This window comes from Chrysochloris asiatica, unplaced genomic scaffold (assembly GCF_000296735.1).
Source record: "Chrysochloris asiatica unplaced genomic scaffold, ChrAsi1.0 scaffold00067, whole genome shotgun sequence".
In the NCBI taxonomy this organism is placed as follows: domain Eukaryota; kingdom Metazoa; phylum Chordata; class Mammalia; order Afrosoricida; family Chrysochloridae; genus Chrysochloris; species Chrysochloris asiatica.
This window is the reverse complement of record NW_006408585.1, coordinates 6877246-6901314: the sequence shown is the minus strand read 5'-3', so window position 1 is coordinate 6901314 and position 24069 is coordinate 6877246. Positions and strand designations below refer to the sequence as shown.

The 24069-nt window shown below is 43.2% G+C and overlaps 2 protein-coding genes across 2 annotated transcripts in view; one reads left to right on the top strand and one right to left on the bottom strand.

Moving 5' to 3' along the window:
• The window catches only part of LOC102817652 (chromosome unknown open reading frame, human C14orf39), a 91763-nt gene extending 88821 nt beyond the window's left edge, over positions 1-2942 (bottom strand). Inside the window, exons 1-4 of the mRNA XM_006864636.1 lie at positions 2711-2942; positions 2165-2235; positions 895-1084; positions 637-820 (exon numbers count right to left, since the gene is read on the bottom strand). Of these exons, the coding sequence (XP_006864698.1) occupies positions 637-820; positions 895-1084; positions 2165-2235; positions 2711-2942 (677 nt within the window). The remainder of the gene's footprint in view (positions 1-636; positions 821-894; positions 1085-2164; positions 2236-2710) is intronic.
• On the top strand, positions 2918-4766 carry SIX6 (SIX homeobox 6). The gene is made up of 2 exons (XM_006864588.1): positions 2918-3569; positions 4520-4766. The coding sequence occupies exons 1-2, from the start codon at positions 2998-3000 to the stop codon at positions 4686-4688; spliced, it is 741 nt and encodes a 246-aa protein (XP_006864650.1). The 5' UTR covers positions 2918-2997; the 3' UTR covers positions 4689-4766.
• Positions 4767-24069: the final 19303 nt, after the last annotated feature.

Below are 24069 nucleotides of genomic sequence, written 5' to 3'. Positions count from 1 at the left end.
AATTAAAAAAAAACTTGATCCTCTAAGAAGAAATTAATAAAAGTCAACCTGGATATCAACCTTTCTCGAGAAACACCGGAGAAGAGCGTTTTAGAGATGGACTGGGGATCACCCACCTAATCCACAATGGAGTAATTTCTAAGAAATTCAGCGGAGCTTCTCCTTCTTTCTCTCTGGGTGGGAACTCACTTATTTTCTCCTCAGTGTTCCTTTCCCACTACAAGCTTGTGAACGAATACTTGGTCCCAAACTGCTCTAAGGCCGTTTGTTTCCTTTGAGTTAATGATATCAAATTAAATCCTTTTCGATGGTTAAATTGGGATTTTCTGAGAGTAGTCCTAGGCCCCTGGACACTTCTCAGATCCCGCTCGCTTAGCACCTAGACACCGCGTCCGGCCAGGCTCGAAGACTCTGCCCGCCTGCAGTCCGCGCCGAATTCCTGCAGCTACAATGTCACCCGATCAGACAGGCTCTCTGACCCTGTCTGAGGCCCAGGGGCCCGTAAGCCCTAGACATGCAGAAGTTAAACGCACCCCCTCTCATCTTTGACACGCGCAGAATTTATTATCCAAGGAATGGACTATAGGATAAATATTCCCGTTTCCAGGTTGGGTAGTCTAAACTCAGAAAGCGAACACGACTTCCTCACACTGGTAGAAGCCAGTTCTCCCCGAATCCGCCGTTTTCAGAGTACTGCAAAAGGTCATGGGGAGTGGGGGGTTTGAGGCTTGGTCACCTTGGGACACCGACAGTCTCTCCCCAGGCCCAGGGTTGTGTTCTGGACATCGGCCTCTTCTGCATGGGGAGGATGAGCAAGAGCCTAGAGGAAAGACATCCTGAGACAGAGATCGAGAAATAAGAAACCTCTGCAAATTGAAGCAAGAGGTTAGTTACTTTGCTTCCCTGGGACAATACTGGGGACGTAGCACTCCTTCACCTCCGCCCGGCGCCTACTGCTTTCCTCTGCTTTGCACGCAATGTTTCTGGCAGGAAGTTGTCCTTCCGGCTCATTTGGAAGTCGCCCCAACCTAGAAAGATTTGTGCTTTGACATATCCCCTTCGCCCTCTTAGCTTTGCCCCTGCCCTGTCACATTTCAAGAAAATGAACTCTTAGAAAAGAAAGCCTGTCTATTGAGGCCGCTGGCAACCTCGTAGAAATTAGGCTTTTTCTTCCCCCTCTCCTATTTATTTTGAGCGAACTCTGAAGATCTGTGAAAATAATCTCAAGGTTTTCCGTCAGAACGAGCTTTGTTCTGCACTCAGGCGTAGCATGATTTGACCCGACACCTCCAACCATCTGTGCTATCTATCTGCCTTCTGATTTACCAGATTTGAACAAGCTCCGTACACATTGTGCTTGATACTAAAGAAAAGATAGCCAGGACCAGTCCACTTTGACAGTAAATATTCCTATCTGATTCCATTTAAAGGGATAGACCTTCCAAGTCCCCTGGCGTTTTCCGTGGACCCAGTCTCCTAATCATTTTCTTCACATTAAGCATGCTTTATCAAAGGCTCAGAGGAGGCAGTGATTTCTTTAACCAAGGCATCAGAAAACTGTGTGACCTGGACCTCATCTGGAAATCAATTAAAGTTGCCAATTCAATCTGCTGGTCCCAAGACAGAAAATAGTCCTGCCAAGAAGGCCCTTCCCCTCTGCAGGAGAGGTCACTGCCCAGTGGAATTTAGGAAGCGCTTTCTAGGTCCTCAGCATTGCTGCGGACTGCCCCCGCCCCTTTCTTTAAGTTACTTTTATTGATTTGCGTTTAGGCTAAAGGACCAAGGTTCACATTTCTGTCCCCATCTCAAGGGTTATATATTCAAACACAGGATAGAGGCAAAATTCAACTGCAAGGAGAGGAACAAATCTGTTTTAAAAAAAGCTTTTAAGTTGCTATCCTGACCAATCAATGACTTCTCACTCTAGATGTGGGTATTGCACATTTGCTAGAATCTATTTAACTGGGGGTGGAGTAGGGGTAGACCTGAAAAGTACACATTTTATTTGGGTCAGCCATTCCTATAGCCCTCCTTTGACTATGAGAATTTGACTTCTTGGTTGCTAAGTGTTTCAATGTTGCTAAATTTAAGTGCCTTCCTGCTCATATTTTTTAAGTGCTTTCAGGAGGCTTTGTAAGAGTGGGGAAATGGTGTTCAAACTGACCTCTTCTACAGATCTCTGGTCCTGTTCCTTCTGCTCCAGATTCACTTCCCATTCGGCTGCTTTGGCGGCCGCTAGAAAAGGGAACAGAGGAAAGTATGTAAGAATGGGTCCTGGGAAGAGACAGGGTGATTAATCTTCTATGCCTCTCCCATTCATGAGCTCCCACATGGCTTGCTGTTTTCTTACGACTAATCTTGTGACTTCTCGGAGGTTTTCCGATTTGGCCAAGTCCTCTTTGTCGCTTGGATCCCCCTCAAACAAGGTAATGAATCGCCCCAAAGTGGATTCCTTAAGTATCAGTGCCTCTTTGGGGAAACAAAAAGGGAGGGAGTAGCCAGACGTAGGGGGAGGGTGACGCGTGAAATGCTGTCGCCTTTACCTGCTTCTCTCCCAGCAACTGGCACGTCTTTTTACTCCCCAGGTTCTGCAAAATGCTAAGGGAAAGTCCTCGGACTAGTGGTGGGCGCTGTCAAGAGCGGGGAGGTGCTGAAGTCACCCGGACCAGTTTGCCGTAGCCTTGATTGGCAGAGCTGGTCGGTGACTGACAGGGGGTCTCCATGGCGCCCGCGTCGCCAATCCGCCCACCCCAGTAGCGGCGCCAGCTCGCCCGCCTGCGTGCCTGCCTGCGTGCCTGCCTGTGTGCGGGAGCTGAGCCCAGCCGAACTGGAGCTTCGGAGCCGGCATCTCTTTCAGTCCCATTCTCTCTCGCAGCTCCGCCACCGGCCCCGAGGCGCTTGTAGGAGGAGAGGCTGGTACACCCGGCCGGGCCTGAGGGCATCTTTTGAGTGTTCCGCTTGGTGCTCAGCGCCTTTGCCGCCGCCAGTGCTGCCTAGATGTTCCAGCTGCCCATCTTGAATTTCAGCCCGCAGCAAGTGGCCGGGGTATGTGAAACCCTGGAAGAGAGCGGCGACGTGGAGCGCCTGGGTCGCTTCCTCTGGTCGCTGCCCGTGGCCCCCGCGGCCTGCGAGGCCCTCAACAAGAATGAGTCGGTGCTTCGCGCACGGGCCATCGTGGCCTTTCACGGTGGCAACTACCGTGAGCTCTACCACATCCTGGAGAACCACAAATTCACCAAAGAGTCACACGCCAAGCTTCAGGCGCTGTGGCTTGAAGCGCACTACCAAGAGGCCGAGAAGCTGCGGGGACGGCCCTTGGGACCCGTGGACAAGTATCGCGTAAGGAAGAAGTTCCCTTTGCCGCGCACCATCTGGGACGGCGAGCAGAAGACACACTGCTTCAAGGAGCGCACGCGACACCTGCTACGCGAGTGGTACCTGCAGGATCCGTATCCCAACCCCAGCAAAAAGCGTGAGCTCGCCCAGGCCACCGGACTGACCCCCACGCAGGTGGGCAACTGGTTCAAGAACCGCCGACAAAGGGACAGGGCGGCGGCAGCCAAGAACAGGTCTGTACCTAGAAGCTTCAGTGGGTGGCCCGGAAGGGGTGGGCGGTAGCACCCTGGGTTTCTTTGCCCAGGTGCGGGTGGCCAGGAGTTGGAGGACGCGGTTTGTCTTCGGTTGCCAGACTCCTCGAGGGCGGCGGGCTATTTTCTAGGCTCTTGATCCTCAACCGTCTCTCCTTGGTGCCTCGGAGGTCGCGCCAGCAGTGGGTCTCAGTTACCAAATAAAGTCTGCATTGACAGAAATAAAATAAAATAAAAATCCCAGAAACAGTGAGAGATCCTCAAGGCCTAAAGCTAATTGTTTCAACCTGAGCTAAGACTCCTACAAAGCTTGGTTTTATAACAGTGGCGGTTTAGTATTAATTCTGTCATTTAAAAAACCCAGATGCATCCCATTCTAATGCTTTGAAAACAGTTTTCGATGGACTCCTGTTTCTAAGAGGAAGTGAGAAATCGAGTTCTCCTCTTCCCCAGCTTGCATGTCGCAAAACAGTAAACTGCTAGTACTTGGCTTTAGAATTTTCATTTCCTAGCGTGTACATCTAGATTAAGCAAACAGTTTGGCCAAGAGTCCATCCTAGCCTCCCAGACCCAAACGTTTTTTGCTTCTTTCAAGTCACGGTGTTTTGCCTTTAGTTCGGCCAACTGGGCCTGGAGCCGGACTCAGGCGTGCGCTCCAGGCAGGAGCTTGACCTATCCTTGTCATCCAGACCTGGCAATTTCCTGATTGTCCAATCAATCTCCCAAAAGTGAGCAACTGCCAGGAGAAACCCCTGCGGTCCCATCACCCCCCAAAACGGGGAATAGCCTAGAAAAGGCGCGGAGGAGGGTTGAACTCCGTGGAGTTCCAGGGAAACGAGAGCTGGCATCCTCCAGACTGAAGCGGGGCGGACTGAGGGGCGCTTGGCATCTCTGGGGCGCTCTGTGATCTGTATTCCCTTCTTCCCTCGCAGGCTTCAGCAGCAGGTGCTGTCGCAGGGATCTGAGAGAGCGCTCCGGGCTGAGGATGAAGGCACGCCTGAGATGCTGGGCGCCGCGGTCAGTCCTGCAGCTAGTCTGTCCAGCAAGGCGGCAACTTCGGCTATCTCTATCACGTCTAGCGACAGCGAATGCGACATCTAAGCCGCCCACCTGGCATGCTCAGAAACAGAATCCAGTGTAAAAATGAAACAAACAAAATGAAGGAGAAGAAAAGAGACCAAGCAAACCCAGTACCCTCGGAAGTCAAGTGGCCAGGAACCAGGAGAATCTGGCCCTGTATTCAGCCAGCAGCCAGTCCAGCTCCACCGATGCCCTCTAACAGCTACCACGGGGTCTCGTCCTCCTCCGTTAGGCCTGATCCAGCGCCATGTTCTCCTTGCTTTGCTTTTTCCTAAAGATTTTGCTGCAAAGATGCCTCTGGAACGTAAGCTGCACACCGAGTGTCAGCTTTAAGTCTCCTGGGGACATTTCAGGCTGAAAGAATGCTGTTATATATGTATAACTTTTGCTTTAAAGTTTTTTTAAAAAACAAAACAAAACAGATATGTTGTTTATTTAAGGGACTGCCTCGGTAGGCATCTCTATAACTTGGAGAACTTGCTGTTTCTCAGTGCACTCTCTGGCGCCTATGGGTTCTGTCTGAAGCAGCTAAACAATAAAACAACATGGTGATGGACAGTTTTTACTCAAGATAGCTGCTTTTAGATTTCTGCCAGGCAAGAATCCTTGTGGAACTGTCTCATGTGGGTCTGCTCCATTCCTTTTATCTTTTCTGATGTCTCTTGGCTTATTTTTAAAACAATGCTTAGTAGGTCCATGGCCACCTCCCAGGTCTGTGTGTGTGTGTGTGTGTGTGTGTGTGTGTGTGTGGCTCAGCTAATGCTGAGAGGTGGTAATTCAAACCCACCCAGAGGTGCCTCAAAAGATAGATCTGGTGATTTGATCAGTCTTGAAATCCCTATGTTGTTAATTTGTTGTTAAGTGTCCTCAAGTCAGTTCCGACTCACAGCAAAGCTGTACAAGGTTTCCAAGGAGTGGCTGGTGAATTTGAACTGACCTTGTGGTTCAAACTGACCTGTCGGTCCAGTGCATTATCCCACAGCGCTGGAACGGTTCTGTTCCGTACACATAAAGTACACATCGGAATCCACTCCACAGCAACTAACAACTAACAATAAACCCAAGAATCCACTGCTGACTCATAGCGACCCTTTAAGACAGAGTAAATGGTTCCTTAGGATTTCAGAAATTATAGGTTTTTTTGAACTAAACTTCTTTCCACAGAGGGGTTGATGGGCTTGAACCAGCCTTACAGTTAGCAGCTCAATGTTTAACCCACTGTATCAGCAGGATCTTTACAATAACAGTATATGTAAATAGGTATATACATAGATATATGATGTATTTAAACTGAAAAATCGGTAACATGAGAATACTCATAAGGTAACTTCCAAAATGAGTTACTATCACAGGTAACTATGACTTGTCCACCTGACACGTCTATGAAGTATCAAAGATTTTCAGGAACAACTTTGGAAGCCAAACTTGGATACTCAAGAAGTTCTGTTTTATAAAAATGCAAGACCATCCTGGCATGGGCTGTAGAATGAGAGCATCTGGAGGCGTTGTGGGCTAGGCATCGGGCTGCTAACTGCAAGGTCAGTGGTTCAAACCAACCAACTGCTAAGAGGGAGAAAGATGAAGTTGTCTGCCCCATAAATATTTATAGTTTTGGAAACTCAATATAAGGTCATTATGAATTGGAAGCTACTGGGAAGGTAGTGAGTGGAATACAAAAATAGTGAGCATCCATGATAACATTAGAGTGAGCATATACTGTATTTATTTAGGATTGCACTCATTAAAAGAAAAGGAGAATTGGAGAGGTGGTAATTCACTAGATTAGTATCTTCATGCTGGTTTTTACACCAATGATTGGTTTTCAATGAAAGGAAACTGAGTTAGGGGGAAGGATGGAACTATGTCAGTTGTTGAGTTAAAACAGAAGGCTACAAAGAAGTGACAGGTTTGGGCTTTGCTCTTGTTTTTAACCTCAGCTTTATATTTTTCCCCCCCACAGTACTGAATACTATACTTTCGTTAAAAAACTTAATGCTTTTCAGAGAGCCTGTACGTTATTTTCTTAGTGAAAAAGATTGCATTATAAAATTTAGCATTGATCTTTATAAATTACTTGAACGAGCCTCCCCCATCACTAAATTGGTCTCCTTTCATTTGTCTTCTCTGTCCTCAGAAGGTGCTCTTTGAATCAGAAGTATGTTAACTTATTTGGGCAGATGTGCTGAAGGGCAAACCAAACAAAAATAAGTGAAGTCAGGGAACACAAAAAGCAATCAAATGGCAACATATACAGTGGAAATCCAGGACATGAATAAGGGTTGTTTTTGGTTTCTGAACCACTTAAACCTATTTGGCCTCATTTGGACTTTATAAATGGTTGTCATTATGTACCGCAGAGCAGCCCTTATTCTGAGAATTGCTCAAAAGCAAAACTCTTCTTTCTTGCACAAGTGCTCTAGATATAAGGAGTGGGAAGTCTTTGTGATAAAGCTGGTATTCATCTCTAAGGCAAGCAAATGTCCTTCATGGGTCCCTTTCAGCTAGGATGGTAGAGCTACTTCAAGACTCTTATTTGGTAGTTTCCTAGACCCCCAGGTTGTTCCTGGAATGTCAAGGGTCTGGGATTGCACTTAAGTGAGGAAAGCAAGTTGCCTAGTGTGCAAAATTTAAGGAGGCACTCACTCCCAGGTGCTGATCTTGTATTTGCATGATTCTGAGAGAGTACCTCCTTAAATGTTATACTGTAGGCGCTTTTCTGGGTCTCACTCCACTCCTGGTTGAGCCTAAGGGTGTTTCACTGCAACAACAACAAAAACTCCAAATATTTCTAGTCTTGTCCCCATCACCATCCTAGCTATATAGCTCTCCAAATCAAGCATTTTACCAAGTTGACAAATTTTCTCTCTTAAGCTGATACTTTCAGGTCTAAGAGGAAAGGGGATATTTCCAGGTCCAAGAGGAAAGGGAAAGGACTCATCTTAGTAGAATCATGTAAAGGAATTTGAGATTCTCAAAATCCTACCCCATTCATCAGTTCAGACATTGTCTAAGTAGAAGAAAATGTCCCCTCTGCATTCTCAAGAAAACCAGAGGATAACACCTCTAGGAACTCAATTTCTTCATACAAAATACTTTCTTAAATGATGTTTAATTGCTTGGAGAAAAGACAAAGGCTGAACAGTGAAGGTGGATTTTCTCCCTGGCTTTCTTGAAAGCCTTAAAGACACATTTATCATTTGCTTAAATTAACATGCTGCCTAGGGATTACATTTTAAAGTAGCTATTTCTTTTATGGACTCCTGGTGTGGAGCTGTAGGATCAGCCTCGGACTTTGAAACACAAGGTCAGTGGTTCAAACCCATCAGCTGCTCCTCAGAAACCCTATACAGGGTCTCTATAACCTACTTGGCATTTAACAACAGTTCTTTTATAATAATATAGAAATTTATCTCATTCCTCCTTAGAATTTTAAGGAGGAGACACATTATATACTTAAAAAAGTTTCTTAAGTCTAAAGGCAAATACTCAGTTCTTTGCAAATAATCAGTTCTTTGATGACATGCTACTTGAAACAAACAAAAAAACCCACACAGCTGTGAAGTGTATTCTGAGGGAGAGCTCATGGTGACCATGTAGAACAGAGTAGAAATGCTTCCTGTGGTTTCCAACGCAGTAAATATTTTCTGAAAACAGATTGCCTCATTTTACTCCTACCGAGCCACTGCTGGGTTACAAGCCTCATTCCAACCCCAGATATTACAGTTAGCAGTCAAGCGCTTTAAACCCTGCACCACCAGGACTCCTTTTGATATCCAGCTACGTTGGGAATTGGTCTAAATTTTCACATGAAGATTTATTTGTTGTCCCAAATCTTCCATTGGAGATACATTGTAAAGGTTTTCTTTTCCTATTTTAAGACTTTTTCTTTTCCCACATCAGTTTTACCCTAGTCTTTTTTATAAACCCAGATAAGGTTGAAGTTCTTTGAATTTGAAGAAATCTCCATATGATGGGTTATTTTGCTGCAATCTTCTCTAAATTGTTTGCCCCTGCAATTTCTCAAATAATCAGTCACTCCAGTGATAAACTTCATTTTTACATTTCAGATGACCAGACTAATGTGAGGGTTTTATCCTTAGTCTTAACTGGGGCTCTTTTAAGGCTACCCGCAGGTTCAATCCCAAACCCGATGGCTCCAGCTTCCCCAACGCCGTAGTTCCCCGGGTCTTCACATTAATGACCCACTCCACTGCCCTCAGTTCCCTCCCCTTTCCCCTCACGGGTTTGTTTACAAAAATCTGAGAGGGAGGGATGAGAGAGTAAGGGTGGGAGAGGACTTGCTCTTTGTTTACATTAAACAAATGACAGGCTAAGAGCTCAAGCAAAGTCTTACTTAACCGCGTTCTCGCTCCCTAATTTTCACAAAAAGGAAAAAAAAAAAAATTGTATCCAAAGAGAATGTGAATGGGGCGGGAGGAGAAGAGAAGCAGCTTTGCGCCCTATTCAGCCAGGACGCTGGAGCGCCGACGATTTCCGCTCCTATTGTGAGGCGGGGCGGGGGGGGGCGGCGGTGAATGGGGGGTCTGCGGAGCGGGCCGGCGGGCTGTCAGGCGGCTCAGCGTAATCAGGACTAATGACAGAGGCCGGGCGCTCAGGGGACAATGCGCCGGGTCGCAGGGTTTTGTCAGCCTCAATGGCTAATAGATTGTCTGGGGGCTGGGCGGAGGCGGTGTTGGGGAGGAGGCGTCCGCGAGGGGAGAAGGGCGCGTCCCTCCGCCGCTAGGCCGCCCCGGGAGCCTGCTCGGAGGCAGCCGGGCCGTGGCCCGCAGGCGAGGGGGCCCTCTGGGGGCCTGCTGGGAAATGACTGCAGGAGCGGAGGGCGCCTGGGGCCCTGCAAAAGGAAGTCGGGCCCAACTTTGACCCCCAGGAGAAGCCCGAGCAGGGCGCACAGTTCCCCAGAAGGTAGGTCCTTCCTCCGAGGCCGGTTGGCAATTCTGTAGGGTGACTCACGTAACTCTGTCATACACCTACCTTTATAGTACAGCGCCCTGGGAACTCCCAGACCTCAAGGCGACACTGACTGTTAAACAAATGTAACAATAGGAGGAAAAAAGGCGGTCCCCGGCTTATGAACGAGATTCGTGCCTTTCTTTCACCCATTAAGTCGAATTTGTAGGTGAGTCGTTACTGATGCATAAGGTTCTTAATTAACTGAACCTTACTTTAGTTTTTTTTTTTTTAAAGATTCTGTGTCTTTTCAATGTTTGAAAATGAAGGTGATTGTGCTGAATTTAGTTCCAGTAGGGGTTAAGGAATCCTGGTGGTGCGTGTGTAAGAGCTCGGCTGCTAACCAAAGGTCTGTGTTTGGAACCCACTAACCCCCTAACTGTGGGGCAGTTCGATTTTGTGTCCTGTAGGGTAGCGATGAGTCAAATTGACCTGATGGCAGTGTATTTGTTTCTTTGGTTAGGGGTTGGTTCAGTCTTTTCAACAGTAAGAGCAAATTTATATAACATTAAAGGGGTCCCTGGAAGCACGGTGACTGTGTAGGAAAAGCACTGGATGGTGAACCACAGACTTTGGTCGTTGGAGCCCATTCAGAAGAAAAGATGAGCCTTTCTCCTTCCACAAACATGTACAGTCGGAAACCTTATACAGAGTCACTATGATTCAGAAGCAACACTACAGCAATGAACAACAACAAAGGAGGTCTCTATAAATTGGAATTGATTGATGGCAGTGGGTTGGTTTTGGTTTTAGGAGTTGTCCTTAAATTCTTAACCCTAAACGGGGAGGTTGCCAATACATAAAAGACAAGATGAGGGTCAAACACAACCACGCCCCTGCTGCAGCAAGCGTGCGCTTGCCCTCCGGCCTCTGCTGGGATTACGGCGCCGGAACCTCCTAGAGAACGCGTTCTGGGCCTGCGCGAGTCGGGCCGTGTAGTTGGTCCCGCTGGGGAACAACGGTTCATTTCCACTGGTTCTAATCTCGAGGAGCGAAATTTGCAGGCGCTGAAACCATTCGCGGCCTCCAAAGGGTTTTACGCCTCCTGGTAGATCCACGTGGTCAGCCGTCGGGACGCGGATAGGAAGCAGGGTGCTCCGAGGGCCAAATGTCCGCGACCGCACAATTAAGCCCTGGCAGGTCTCCGCTGCCACTGGGGCCCCCTTTCTTTCAGCAGCACTACAGCTTCCATTTAAGCCCTTACAAATCTCCTCAGGCTAGATCCTGCCTTGCTACTCTCTATGCTAGGATTTATGTTCCCAAACATCTTTAGACCTACCCCACAGTGAGGAAACAACTGGCTTTCTCCCCCCTTTCACCTTCTTGTCTGGAGACAAAGGGTGTGAGGGCGATCCCAGGGCAGAACGCGCAGTTTCACGCCTCCATGACTCTGCTCTTACTGTTTTGCTAGCCTAGCCTTTCCTTTACCAGGAATGCCACCCCCAACTTTGGCCGCTGCTTTGGCTACTAACCTGTCAGTCCCTTCCTCGAAGGATTCTTTCTTGAACCAGTGGGTTCCCCACACAGCATTTTCCATTCTTTCTTTAGTACCCCCAATGAAACTCATCTAAACGTCTGTTTTGGTGTTTGTAACACATTTTGGGCATTTATTCGTTTACAATTAAAATCCCTCTCTAGTGTGTAAGCTTCTTAAGGACAACGATCTAGAATCTTTTTCCTCTTTGTATTCCCAGAGCTGAGCCTAAGCTCAATAAATATCTGTGAAGTGATGAACAAATGAAATAACAAATCTTTCCTGAAGCCTGCCTGTTCCACATTAGTAGAGGATTGCCATTGCTTTGAGCCCATTTGAACAGCAAACATGAGTAACACTAGCTGGATGGAAAGTTGACTTAAATCCTTCCAGCTCCGGTTACTGACTCCTACCTACTTGTCAGATTCTCTGGGTTGATTCTGAGCTCTTTATATATAATATAGGCATATGGTGTTTTATTTTTTTGTTGTTGTTTTTAGAACTCTGTGGCTTTGGATTCATAGCATGAAAATTATCTTCTCATACATTTCCCCCCAAGCAGTAAGATAAGAAAGAGTCATTCCCTCAGGTTTAAAAAAGTCTAGCTATTATATTCTCTTGAATCCTGTAAATAGAGTTCCCAAGATTTTGGATGGAGTCCCTGGATGGCGCAAATGGTTAACACTCTTGGCTGCTTCAGTTGGGGGTTTGAGTCCATCCACACGTGTCTCTGAAAAAAAGGTCTGAGAATCTATTTAGGAAGAAGTCAGCTATGGAAAACACCGATGGTACACAGTTCTACTCTGACACATAAGGGGCCCCATGAGTCAAGATCTAATTGAGGGCAAGTGGTGCTGTCGGTTAATGCGCCAGACTGCAAAGCCGTTTGAACTGCAAGGTTGGCAGTTCAAGCTCACCAGCTGCTCCTCGGAAACCCTATACAGGGCCGCTATGGGTCGGAACCGACTCGACAGCACTTAACAACAACAACAACCAACAATAGTGGTATAGAGGATTACCCTTCTAGGAAAAATAATCGTTTTCTTTTCTTCTTCCTTCCCTTCCCTGTTCCCCTCCCACACTTACCTTGACGTACAAATGAAAAAGTAAAAGTGAAAATAAAAATCACAAATTCAGGCAAAGGTTCAACTGTAAGATACTGGATTGACATGCCCACCCCACACCCTAGGTTAACCTAGTGGGGGAAAGAATTTTAATGAAAATCATAATCACAAAAGCCCTGTGAAAATTGACTGACTACCATGCACCAACAGTGAAGCCAGGATGGCGAGACTTTGTCTCATACTCGGACATGTTATCAGGAGGGGCCAGTCCCTGGCAAAGGACATCATGCTTGGTAAAGTGGAGGGTCCGCAAAAGAGTGGAAGACTTTTTTGCGATGGATTGGCACAGTGGCAGCAGCAGAGGGGTCAAGCATAAGTAACATCAATTGTAAGAATGGCACAGAACCGGACAGTATTTTATTCTGTTGTGCTCAGGGTCACTATGAGTTGGCACCAACTCTATAGCTCCTAACAACAACAACCAAGCACATCTCCATTTTAAACTTTAATGGACAGAAAGAAGCAAGTGAGCTGTGTGTAATTTTGAATTTTGAAAGTCATTTTAGTCAGAGACCATCAACTTGCAACCTGAGAATGTTAATTAGTTATTTGTTTTTCTGACTGAAGAGATTAGTCTTGGATTTTCTATCATGAAACTACACCTAAGTGTTGTTATTAAGTGCTGTTGATTCAGTTCCCACTCATAGCCCCCCACCTTAAGGTTAGCAGTTCAGTGCTTTTCCTACAGCCTCACACCAGGACCCCAAGTTGTTAAGTGCTACGGAGTTGTTTGCAACTCATAGCAATCTTTTGTAGGATTTCCAAAGCTTGAAATGCCTTGAGTGAGGAGAGGGCTCATCTTTCTCCCTCTGAGGGCTGGTGGGTTCCAAGAGCCTACCTTTCAGTTCGCAATCCAAAGCTTATTCTCTGGAGCTACAGGATCCCAAGCAGTACATATTAATTTGATACCTGAACAGTCTGGTTCATGAACTACTTAGTGGTAAATTTATGTGTTTCAAATACTTTCAGATATGTAAGATTATTAAAGATTTGTCCATTTAAATTAAGCACCATTGAAAGTATGTTTTATTGCATTGGCTATACTGCTGACTTTCTATAATTTTGTGGTAAAAAAAGTATGCATTTGAAATAAACACCTATGCTTTATGTGCTAGACACTATCTGTGTAATTATTTTTGCAGGCATATTTCCCCTAAGGAGCTCTGGTAGCATAGTGGTTACGAATTGGGTTGCTAACCTCAGGATTGGCAGTTTGAAACTACCAGCTGATCCATGGGAGAAAGATGAGGCTTTCTGCTCCAGTAAAGATTTGCAGCCTTGAAAACCCTGTGCAGGGTCACTATGAGTTGGAATAGTGTAAAGCAAAGGAACAATTACTATTAATTTAAACAGGAATTTTTTTAGTGTTTTCAGATCCAAAAATGAACTGCATACCAAATGACACATAAACCCAAATCACAGTAACTTATAGTAAGAGAAGGAATGATATGGTAAATACAGTTTATATAAAGTAGAAATAATGTATGTACAGTGTAGTTCCCGGGGAAGGAGCTTCGTGACACCACTCTAATTGCTCAGGGCGCAGGCTGCCATTTATTTCTCTTTTCCTCTTTTTCCTGGTTAAATGCTAATGTAAGAGAGAAAGAAAAAACGCTCTACACCTTTTCTTAAAATTTGTTTATAATAGATGCCGTCTACACACTTGGAATATTGTTAGACTTAAATGGTGATGCTGTCCTTAGTATTAGAAGCAACGTCTGCTCACCACCCCAGTAGGAGGAGCCAAGGAATTGTGCTAACACACCACGGTTCTTTTCTAGGCTTTTTACCCAGCATCATGATTGCTTATCTTCTGCGTAAAGCTCTCCAAAAGGATCCTGACCCATTATTCACGTCAGAATAGCACCAAATACAAAGTACGATTGCCAAAAACATAATGCAAGGTACCTTTGTTTGAGGAGGAAGCTATGATTCTACTTAACTTACGTTTGTTTGGGTCTTTCTACTACCAGTTGCCATGGAGTTGATTTTCAGTGGCTGATTTCTCAGAAGTAGATCACCAGACCTTTCTTCTGAGGTCCCTTTAGGTGGCTTCAAATTTCCAATCTTTTGGTTAACAGCCAAACATGTTAACTATTTGCACTACCCAGGAATTCCTGACTCTTTGTAGCTAATAATAAAACCCTTTACTCACATCACATTGCACAACCCAATGAAGTAAGTTGGGCAGATACAGTGATTCCTAATTTCCAGATAAGGAAATGGTTCCCATTACTTGCTCAAAGTCATAGGGCCAGGAAAGGATCCAGGTTTTTGTAGGGCTTAAAGCTTATACAATTTGTGGAGAAACGCTCTTTAAATTAAAGAATATAAAATAATGAGTACAAAATTTTGAGATAAGAAATCACAATAATTACAATGTTTAAAAAAATTGGCAAATACTACAAACAGAAACAATAAAATCATTGTATTAATTAACAGCCTTACATACTTCTAGGAGTCCTGGTGTGGTGCTGTGGGTTAATGTGCCAGACTGCAAAGCCATCTGAACTGCAAGGTTGTCGGTTCAAGCTCACCAGCTGCTCCTCGGAAACCCTATACAGGGTCATATGGGTCAGAATCGACTCGACAGCACTTAACAACAACAACAACATACTTCTAGAAGGTTTTTTTTTTCCCCAATACATATATACTGGTTCTGTGCTGTGTTGCTCTACATAACAGTTTTAAAGTAGAGTCTAGAATAGAAAAATAATTCAGTCTTTCTACTAGTATGGGTTCATTTCAAGATTTATTATTATTGTTGATGGTTTAGCATAGTTCAACTTTGTAGCTTATTGGCAGTGCTATATATTGTTTTTAAGATTGTCTTCAAATTCAGGAAAACCTCTATGATGTTTCTTTTAGAAATGAATGAGCAATGAGATTTCAGGGCACTTTATGTTTCCTTGAGCAGTGACACATCTTTGCCCTGACAACACTCATTAACCAGTTTGCCATCACTGGTCCCACATAGTCGTCATATTATGACACATGAGTCAGCACACTGGGCAATAAGAATATTCCTGTAAGACATTCCTGTATGGAAGCAGCTAACAATGACCTAACTGTACACAGAAGTGACAGCAAGTCATAAAAACATGTAACATTAAACCCAAACTACTGGAGTCCTAGGAGTCCTGGTGTGGCACTGTGGGCTAACGCATCAGACTGCACAGTCGTTTGAACTGCAAGGTCGGTGGTTCAAGCTCACCAGCTGCTCCTTGGAAACCCTATACAGGGTCGCTAAGGGTCAGAATCAACTCGATGCCACTTAACAACAACAACACTGGAGTCCTGGTGTGGCGCCATAGGATAAGTGCTCGAATTCAAGGTCAGCTGCTCCTCGGAAACCCTATACAGGGTCTCCATGAGTCAGAACCAACTCAGCAGCACTTGACAACAACAACAACCAAGGGCAACTAACAACAACAACAGCAAGCACAAATTAAATACTTCTCTCCAATTCAACTTCCATTTACCTAGTAGATTCCAAAAAAAGACCATGGTGGAAAGAGACAGTAGTAGACTGTAGTTACAATATTTTATTTTTCAAAATTTCCAAAAATGCATGTGAATCTAATCCTAAGGTCCCTCTCAGGGTTGTGGAAGGGGCTTATAGAAGTGTGTGGTCTTGAAGATCACACTCCATTCTGCACTGCCTATGCACCAGATGGGTGAGAGTAAGAACAGACTTTTTGACTCCAGGTCCGGTTCTCTTTTGTATTACCTGGAACACAATATATTTTCCCTGGAATGTCTGACTAGTTTCCACAGAAAAGCTATTTTAAAAATGATTTATTGATGAAGAAAGGATGAGTTTAGGATCATAAATGGAGAGCTGGCCCTGGGTGGACAAGTAAGGTAGACAAGTTAACCCTTAAAACCTGGTCCTTCATCTTACCACCTTTTAGCTGCCCCACCCTAAACTCTCAAACGCCCTTCAGAGCTTTACTTTGCCTTTATCAAAATGTACCCTCAGCTGTCACAAAGAATCAGATAAACCAATTCACATCAACATACAAATGGCTGCTAAAAGCTTAATGAATTACCTACAGAAGGGGCCCTGAGAGGGTACTTACTAACTGCTAGGGGATAATCCTTTAATTCAATCACCCCAAATCACCACTGGTAGCAGTTCAGGCTTCACTAGCAGGCTAGTAGAAAATTATTTTTGATTGGAAGGGAGCCAAGTGTTCTGCTTACTACATCTGCCTATAAGGAAAATCTTTTTAGTTCAATACCTCCAATATGAAAAATAAAGTAAAAGAAACTTGTCTGGCTCTCAGCTTTTCCCTGAAAACTCAATTCCTTTTCTCTATCATTCCCTGACATGCTCTGGTAGCGTAGTGGTTACGAATTGGGCTGCTAATCTCACAGTCAGCAGTTCAAAACTACCAGCTGTTCTGCGGGAGAAAGATGAGGCATTCTGCTCCTGTAAAGATTTACAGCTTTGGAAATCCTGTACAGGGTCACTATGAGTAGAAACCGACTCCATGGCACATAACAACAACAGCAAATCATGAAAGAGTAGCCTATATTCTTTACTTCCATTACTTGGGTGAATACTGGTTGTTGTTGTTAGGTGCCATCGAGTCGGTATTGACTCATAGCAACATTATGCACAGCAGAATGAAACACTGCCTGGTCCTGTGCCTATCTCACAATCATTGCTATGCCTGAGCCCATTGACGTTGCCACTGTACCAATTCATCTTGTTGGGACCTTCCTCTTTTACTGCTGAGCCACCACTTTACCAAGCAATCATGCTTGCTACTTAAAGTGGTAGCTCAGCAAAGAAAGAGGACATCAGTCCTTCTCCAGAGGCTGGTCCCTCCTAATATGTCTGAAGTATGAGAGATGCAGTCTGGCCATTCTGGCTTTAAGAAGCATTCTGGCTGTACGACCAACACAGATTTGTTTGTTCTTTTGGCAGTCCATAGTACTTTTAGTATTCTCCTCCAACACCATAACTTAGATGCATCAATTCTTCTACAGTCTTCTTTAGTCCTTGTCCAATTTAAACATGCATATGAGGTTACTGAAAATACCATGGCTTAGATCAGACACACTTTAGTCCTCAAACTGATGTCTTTGTTCTTCGACACTTTAAAGAGGTCTTGTGCAGCAGATTTGCCTAATGCAATACATCATTTAATTCTTGACTGCTGCTTCCATCTTACCCTACTGCAATCTGGCTTTTCCCTACATCATTCCTTTACAGTCCTGATATAGCACTGTAGGATAAGCACTCGATCACAAGGTTGGTTTGAACCTGTAAGGTCAGCAGTTCAAATTCACCAGCCGCTCCTTGGAAATCCTATACAAAGCCCTTAGGAGTAGAACCTACTCAATAGCACTTAACAACAACAACCATTACAATGGTTCCCTCCATGGTCAATCTAGGTTCCACATTCTACTTAGCCTGTTGATCTTTAGCAATGTTAATCATTCTTTCCTTCTGAACTGGGCCAAGCTTCCTGTGAAACAAGCAAGGTGCCTAAGGTGCAAAATTTGAGGGGGAACTCACTCCCAGGGTCCTGCAAGTATAGGGTTACCATCTGAGAATACCTACTTAAATTTTGCATCCTAGGTGCCTTGCTTCCCTCACCCTAGTCCCAACCCTGCTTCTGAAACATAACTGAGCTTTTCACCATATTCAGAGCATGACCTATAATTTTCTGCCTTCATGCCTTTGCTCGTATTAGATATAAGTGTACCTCTCTGCTTTGTGTCTGCCCTGCACCCCTTCCTACCTTATTATGGCAGCAGCGCAATTAAAGAACTTGTTATTTTTTTTAAATAAATGTTTTATTGTGAATTATGTGATAGTTTACATGGGATACCATAGGTTTTACATTCATTCTGTCATATATCGTTTCATTGCCATAGTTACAATCCCCTCCATGCATCATCAACCACCCAAAGGGTATACCCTGCAAGCCTGCCCCCGCCCCCCAGTTCTACTCCCCCATCCTGGTCATTAGCACACAGTCCCTCTCCCTCTCAGGATTTCAAGTCCCTAGCCTCTCCATCTCTCTGAGTCATCATCTCTGCCTCCATCTCAGGTGTCCCGACTTCTCTGGGTAGGGTCCCGCTCTCGGCTCTTCTCCATTATTAAGAACTTGTTACTGTTGTTAAGTGCTGTCAAGTTGGTTCCAACCCATAGCGACCCTGTATAGGGTTTCTGAGGAGCAGCTGGTGAGCTTGAACCACCAACCTTGCAGATCAAACCAATTTTGCAGTCCAGCGCATTAACCCACAGAGCCACACCAGGACTCCAAAATTACTGCTCTTCCTCACTTCAGTGTGATTCTGATACTTCCCCTCACAGACCGCAGTGGGGCAGAAACACCAAGTTGGACTGGTTCATTCCCAGGAATGTTTGAACTGGAAGCAGAGGCGTGGTTAACTCTTTACTTTAGGATTGAGAACAGCAAGACTATGATACCAAAGGTGGTGGTGGTGGTGGTGGTTATGTGCCGTGGAATCGGTTCCGACTCATAGCAACCCTGTACAGGGTTTCAGAGGCTATAAATCTTTACGAGAGCAGAAAGCTTCATCGTTCTCCCACGGAAGTTTCGAACTGCTGACCTTAAGTTTCGCAGCCCAATTCATAACACTATGCTAACAGAGCTCCTTTGATAACAAAGGTACTAGCAGCCATATCGCCATTAAAGGAAGGTGCTTTAAGAAGAAGAATCATGGTGGGGTAAGGTAACCCAGGAAGAGATAACACTGATAAAGCCTTTGCGTGCTGTTGACTTTGAGGCCAGTTCCAAGCCTTGTCTTTTGTGTTTGAGTTATAGGAGTTAATATACTGCTCCCTTTTTCTTTCTTTATCTACTCTGAGTTTCTGTCACTTGGAAACAAGTGTTGAGGTACAACATAGACTGTTTCCCTTCTCTCCCATCTCCTCAGAGACATAGACACAGCCTTCACGGGTCAGCTCAAAAGTCATTTTTCTCCCAGAGTTTTCTCTGATACGTAAAATTTGATCTAATCGCTCCCTTCTCTAGACTGCTATGGCATTTCATACATCTCTTATAGTTCTGTATCTTCCACTGTATTCTTCTAGGGCTGAATTCATAATCTTTGTTATCCTTCACGAACCGAGTACAGACTCTTAGCCAGCAGAAGATCAGTACTTTTTTGTTGTTGTTGTTGAATGAAGGAATGAAATGAATCAATGATTATAGTCAAAGGATACCCAGAAATTTTAGGAAATCTGAATGAGCTGAAGTTCTAGAAAACGGGCATTCTTTGTTTCTTCAATGGACAAATAAAAGAGGGAATGGGCTCATTATATGCTAGGGAAAAAAAGAATAAATGTTAAAGGGTGCCAGAGTGTTTTTAAAGACGTAGAAATAAAAGCATATATTTATATTTACACAAATCAGAATAAAACTCTGGAAGGACCCACAAGAAACTATGAACAATAATTTCAAGTTTGAGGAAGCAGCTGAACAGATGTGAGAGGGAGATTTTTCACTGTATACCTTTGCCTCTTTAAAAATATTCAAAGTAGGTCAATTACCTATTCAAAAATTAACAAAATGAATAAAACAATAACTGAATAAAGTGGTTCTTTATTCAGGTAGAGAACATTCACCTACAGGATGAAAGGAAAAAAACCCTACAGTGTGGTGCTGTGGGCTAATGTACAGGACTGCAAAGATGGTTTAACTCATAAGGTTGTCTGTTGAAGCTTACCAGCTGCACCTTGGAAACCCCATACAGGGTCACTATGGGTTGGAACCACCGACTCAACAGCACTTAACAACAATAACAGTGTCATATGCAGGCAGTGGCAGCACCATGCTCTGGTTTGAGTAAGTGCTGTTGACAAAGTAGCATAGACAAAATGAAGGTGCTATACTCTGGGAACTGTTAGTGGTTTCAACAGATGAATCACACAGCTCTGGTGATGACAAATGTCACTGATGTTGAAGCTAATGTGATGGGTTCAAAAGAAATTGTCTCATATGAAATAAAGGAAATCACAATTCTTCATCTACTAATTAGAGATTATTTTTGTCAGAATTTATTAAAATTTAAACTGAGCACAAAACAAAAGTCCTTACAAATGAACCAGTAAACAACATCATGATAAATGGCAAAGAAATTGAAGTTGTCAAGGATTGCATTCTTCTTGGATCAACAATCAATATGAATGGAAGCATTAGTCAAGAAATCCAATGACAATAAATTCTTAGAAGTTTACAGCCTACTCAAGAGGAAGTAGTCTCAAAAAGCCCTATAATAAGTAAAGCTATTGAATCAGTGATCACAAGTCTGCCAACACACATACACACAGAAGTCCTGGACCATATGGTTTCACTGGGGAATTCTACACATTCAGAGAAGAAATGACATCAGTGCTGCTTAAACTCATCCAAAAGACAGAGAAAGCAGAAATATTCCCTAATTCATTCTTTGAAGCAAGCATAACCCTGATACTCAACTCAGACAAAGACACCACAAGAAAAGAAAATCACAAGCCAGTATCGCTTATGAATATGAATGCAAAGATCCTCAACAAAATATTAGTGAACATAATCCAATAGTATATTAAAAAAGGCACATATCATGATCGAGTGGGATTTATTTCAGGACTGCAGGGATGGTTCAACATTAGAAAATCAATCAATACTATACCACATCAATAGAACAAAGGAAAAGAACCACATGATCATCTCTCTAGATGTAAAATCATCTGATAAAATCCAATACCCTTCCTTAATGAAAACCCTAAAGATGATTTGAATGATAATGGAATTCCTCAGTATGATTCAGGGTACATATGAAAAGACCTACAGCAAACATTATATTTAATGAAGAAAGATTGAGAGTTTTCTCCTTGAAATCAGGAACAAGATAAGGGTGCCTGTCTTCAACACTTCTGTTGTATTAGAAATCTTAGAGCAATAAGACAAGAAAAATTAATAAGAGATATCCAGAATGGAAAAGAAGAAATAAAATTATCTCTGCTTGTATATATAGAATATCCCAAAGACTTCACAAAAAAACTTCTAGAACTAAAAGAATAATTTAGCAAAGGTGTAGAGTGCAAGGTCAATAAAACAAAAATCACTTGGGTTTCTATATATACACAATAAGAAATCAGAAAGGGAAATTAAGGAAATAATTCTATTTACAAAAACATCTAGGAGAATAAAATAACTAGGAATAAATCTACCTAGTCATGTAAGGGACATATGCAATAAAAACTATAAAACACTGCTGAAAGAGATTAAAGAAGAGTTGAATAAATGGAAAAATGTTCCAAAAATGTCTATAGATTGGAAAACTTAATATTGTGGATGTCGCTACTACCCAAATCAATCTATAGATAAAAATTCCAACAGCCTTCTTTATAGAAATAGAAAAGTCAATCATTAGCTTTATAAGGAATGGCAAGAGGCCATGAGTAGCTAAAGCAATGTTGAAAGAGCAGAACAAAGTAGGAGGACTCACACTTCCTGATTTTAAAACATTCTATTTAGCACTTACTGATGAAGATCAGAGAATACAGCATTCAGGATGGATTATATATACTTCAATGCAAAGAAAACAAAAATCCCCACAACTGGACCAATGACATCATGAAAAATGGAGAAAAGACTGAAGTTGTCAAGGATTTAATTTTACTTGGATCCACTGTCAATATACAAGGAAGCAGCAGTGAAGAAACCAAAAAGATCTATTGCATTGGGCAACTTTGCTGCAAAAAGCAAACAAACAAAAACTTTAAAAAGGCAAAGATGTCACTCTGAGGACTAAAGTGGGTCTGACTCAAGCCAAGGTATTTTCACTTGCCTCATCTGCATGTGAAAACTGGAGGACAATGAATAAGGAATACCAAAGAATTGATACATTTAAATAATGATGTTGTCAAGGACTTTTGAAATGACCATGGATTGCCAGAAAAACAAACAAATCTGTCTTAAAAAAAAGTACAGCCATAATGCTTCTTAGATGGTGATAACATATTTTGGACATGTTATCAAGAGGGACCAGTCCCTGGAAAATGACATCATGTTTGCTATAATAGAGGGTCAACAAAAAAGAGGAAGACCCTCAATAAAATGGATTAACACAGTGGCTGCAGCAGTGAGCTCAACAACAATTGTGAGGATGGCACAGGACTGGATAGTGTTTTCTTCTAGTGTACATAGTGTTATGAATTGGGACTGCCTTGATGGCATCTAACAACAACATATAGCTACAGTAATCATAACAACCGGGTCCTGGTATAACAATAGACATTGAGAACCAGAGAATAAAATTGAGAGTCCAGGAACAAACCACACATCTAAGATTATCGGATTTTGGCACGTGAGCTTAGTCCACTCATTGGGCAGGAATAGTCTCTTCAGTACATAGTGCTGGGAAAATTGGATTTCCACATGCAGAAAAATTCAAAGGGATCCATGCCTCACATACAAAAAAAAAAAAAAAAAAAATTCAAAATGGATTAGGGCTTAAATGTGTAAACTAAAACAACTAAATTATTAGAAGAATAAGCAGGGACAACACTGTCAGGCAAGCTTTCAGCAATGAATTATCAATATAGTAACAAAAGCACAAACAGCAAAAGATAAAATAAATAAGTGGTACCTAATAAAAATGAAACACTTTGTTCACCTAAAGTTTTTACTTAAAAAGTGAAAAGACAAGCTACTAAGTGAGAGATTATCTTCAGAAACCATACATCCACAAGAATTTAATAATGAAGATATATATAACTTCAATTTAACAAAAAGAGAAATAATCCAGTCATAAAATGGGCATAGGACTTAAATAGGCATTTCACCAAAGAGGACATTCAAATGGCCACCAAACATCTGAAAAGATGCTCTGCATTGTTAGCTGCCATAGTGATGTAGATCAAAACCACAAGGCGGTATCATTTCACTCCCATTTGTCCTGGTGTAGCGCTATAGGATAAGCACAGAACCACAAGGTTGGTATGAACCACAGGTCGGCAGTTCAAACTCACCAGCCTCTCCTTGGAAATGCTATACAGGATCTCTATGAGTGGAAACCAAATGCCACAGCACTTCACAACAACCACAACAACAGTATAATTAAAAGACACCTGAGTGGTACAGTGGATTACACATTGGACTGCTAACTGGAAAGTTATCGGTTCTTAGTGGTTCTAATCTACCAGCCACTCCGTGGAATAAGATGAGGTTTACAGTCTCAGAAACCCAAGAGGCAGTGCTTGTCTGTCCTATAGGGTTGCTGTGACTCGGAATCGACTAGATGATAGTGGAGGATGGCTAAAGTAAAAAACGAATGCAAAAAATCCAGAAACAACACATGTTGGGAGGATGTAGGGAAATTGCTAGTGGGAATGCAAAATGCTGAAGCCATTGTGGACAGCAGTGTGGCAGTTTCTCAAAAAACTAAAAATAGAACTGCCATAGGACCCAAGCATGCCACTCCTAGGTACAGATCCCAAAAACTTGAAAGCACAAGCTCAAAAAGACACTTGTACACCAACGTTTGTTGGAGTCCTACTCATAATACCCAAAAGATGAAAACAACCTCAGTGTCCATCAGCAGATGAATGGATAAATATAATGTTACAATATGGATGGGGCTGGAAGACATTATGCTGAGTGAATTAAGTCAATCACAAAAAGATAAATAGTGTATGACCTCACTTACATAAAAAGACAAGAAATGGCAAATGTTTATTAGTGATTTCCAGGTTGGGAGGAGTCCTGGTTTGGTGCTGTAGGATGAGCACTGGACTGTAAGGGCAGTTTGAACCACAAGGTCGGTAGTTCAAACCCACCAGCCATTCCTTGGAAATGGCTTGGAA

What these genes read in the sequence shown, in the direction of transcription:
- SIX6 (XM_006864588.1), top strand. Translation starts at nt 2,998, where the DNA reads ATGTTCCAGCTGCCCATCTTGAATTTCAGCCCGCAGCAAGTGGCCGGG. An exon ending in GCGGCGGCAGCCAAGAACAG is followed by an intron (nt 3,570 to 4,519) that starts GTCTGTACCTAG and finishes CTTCCCTCGCAG; the next exon opens with GCTTCAGCAGCAGGTGCTGT.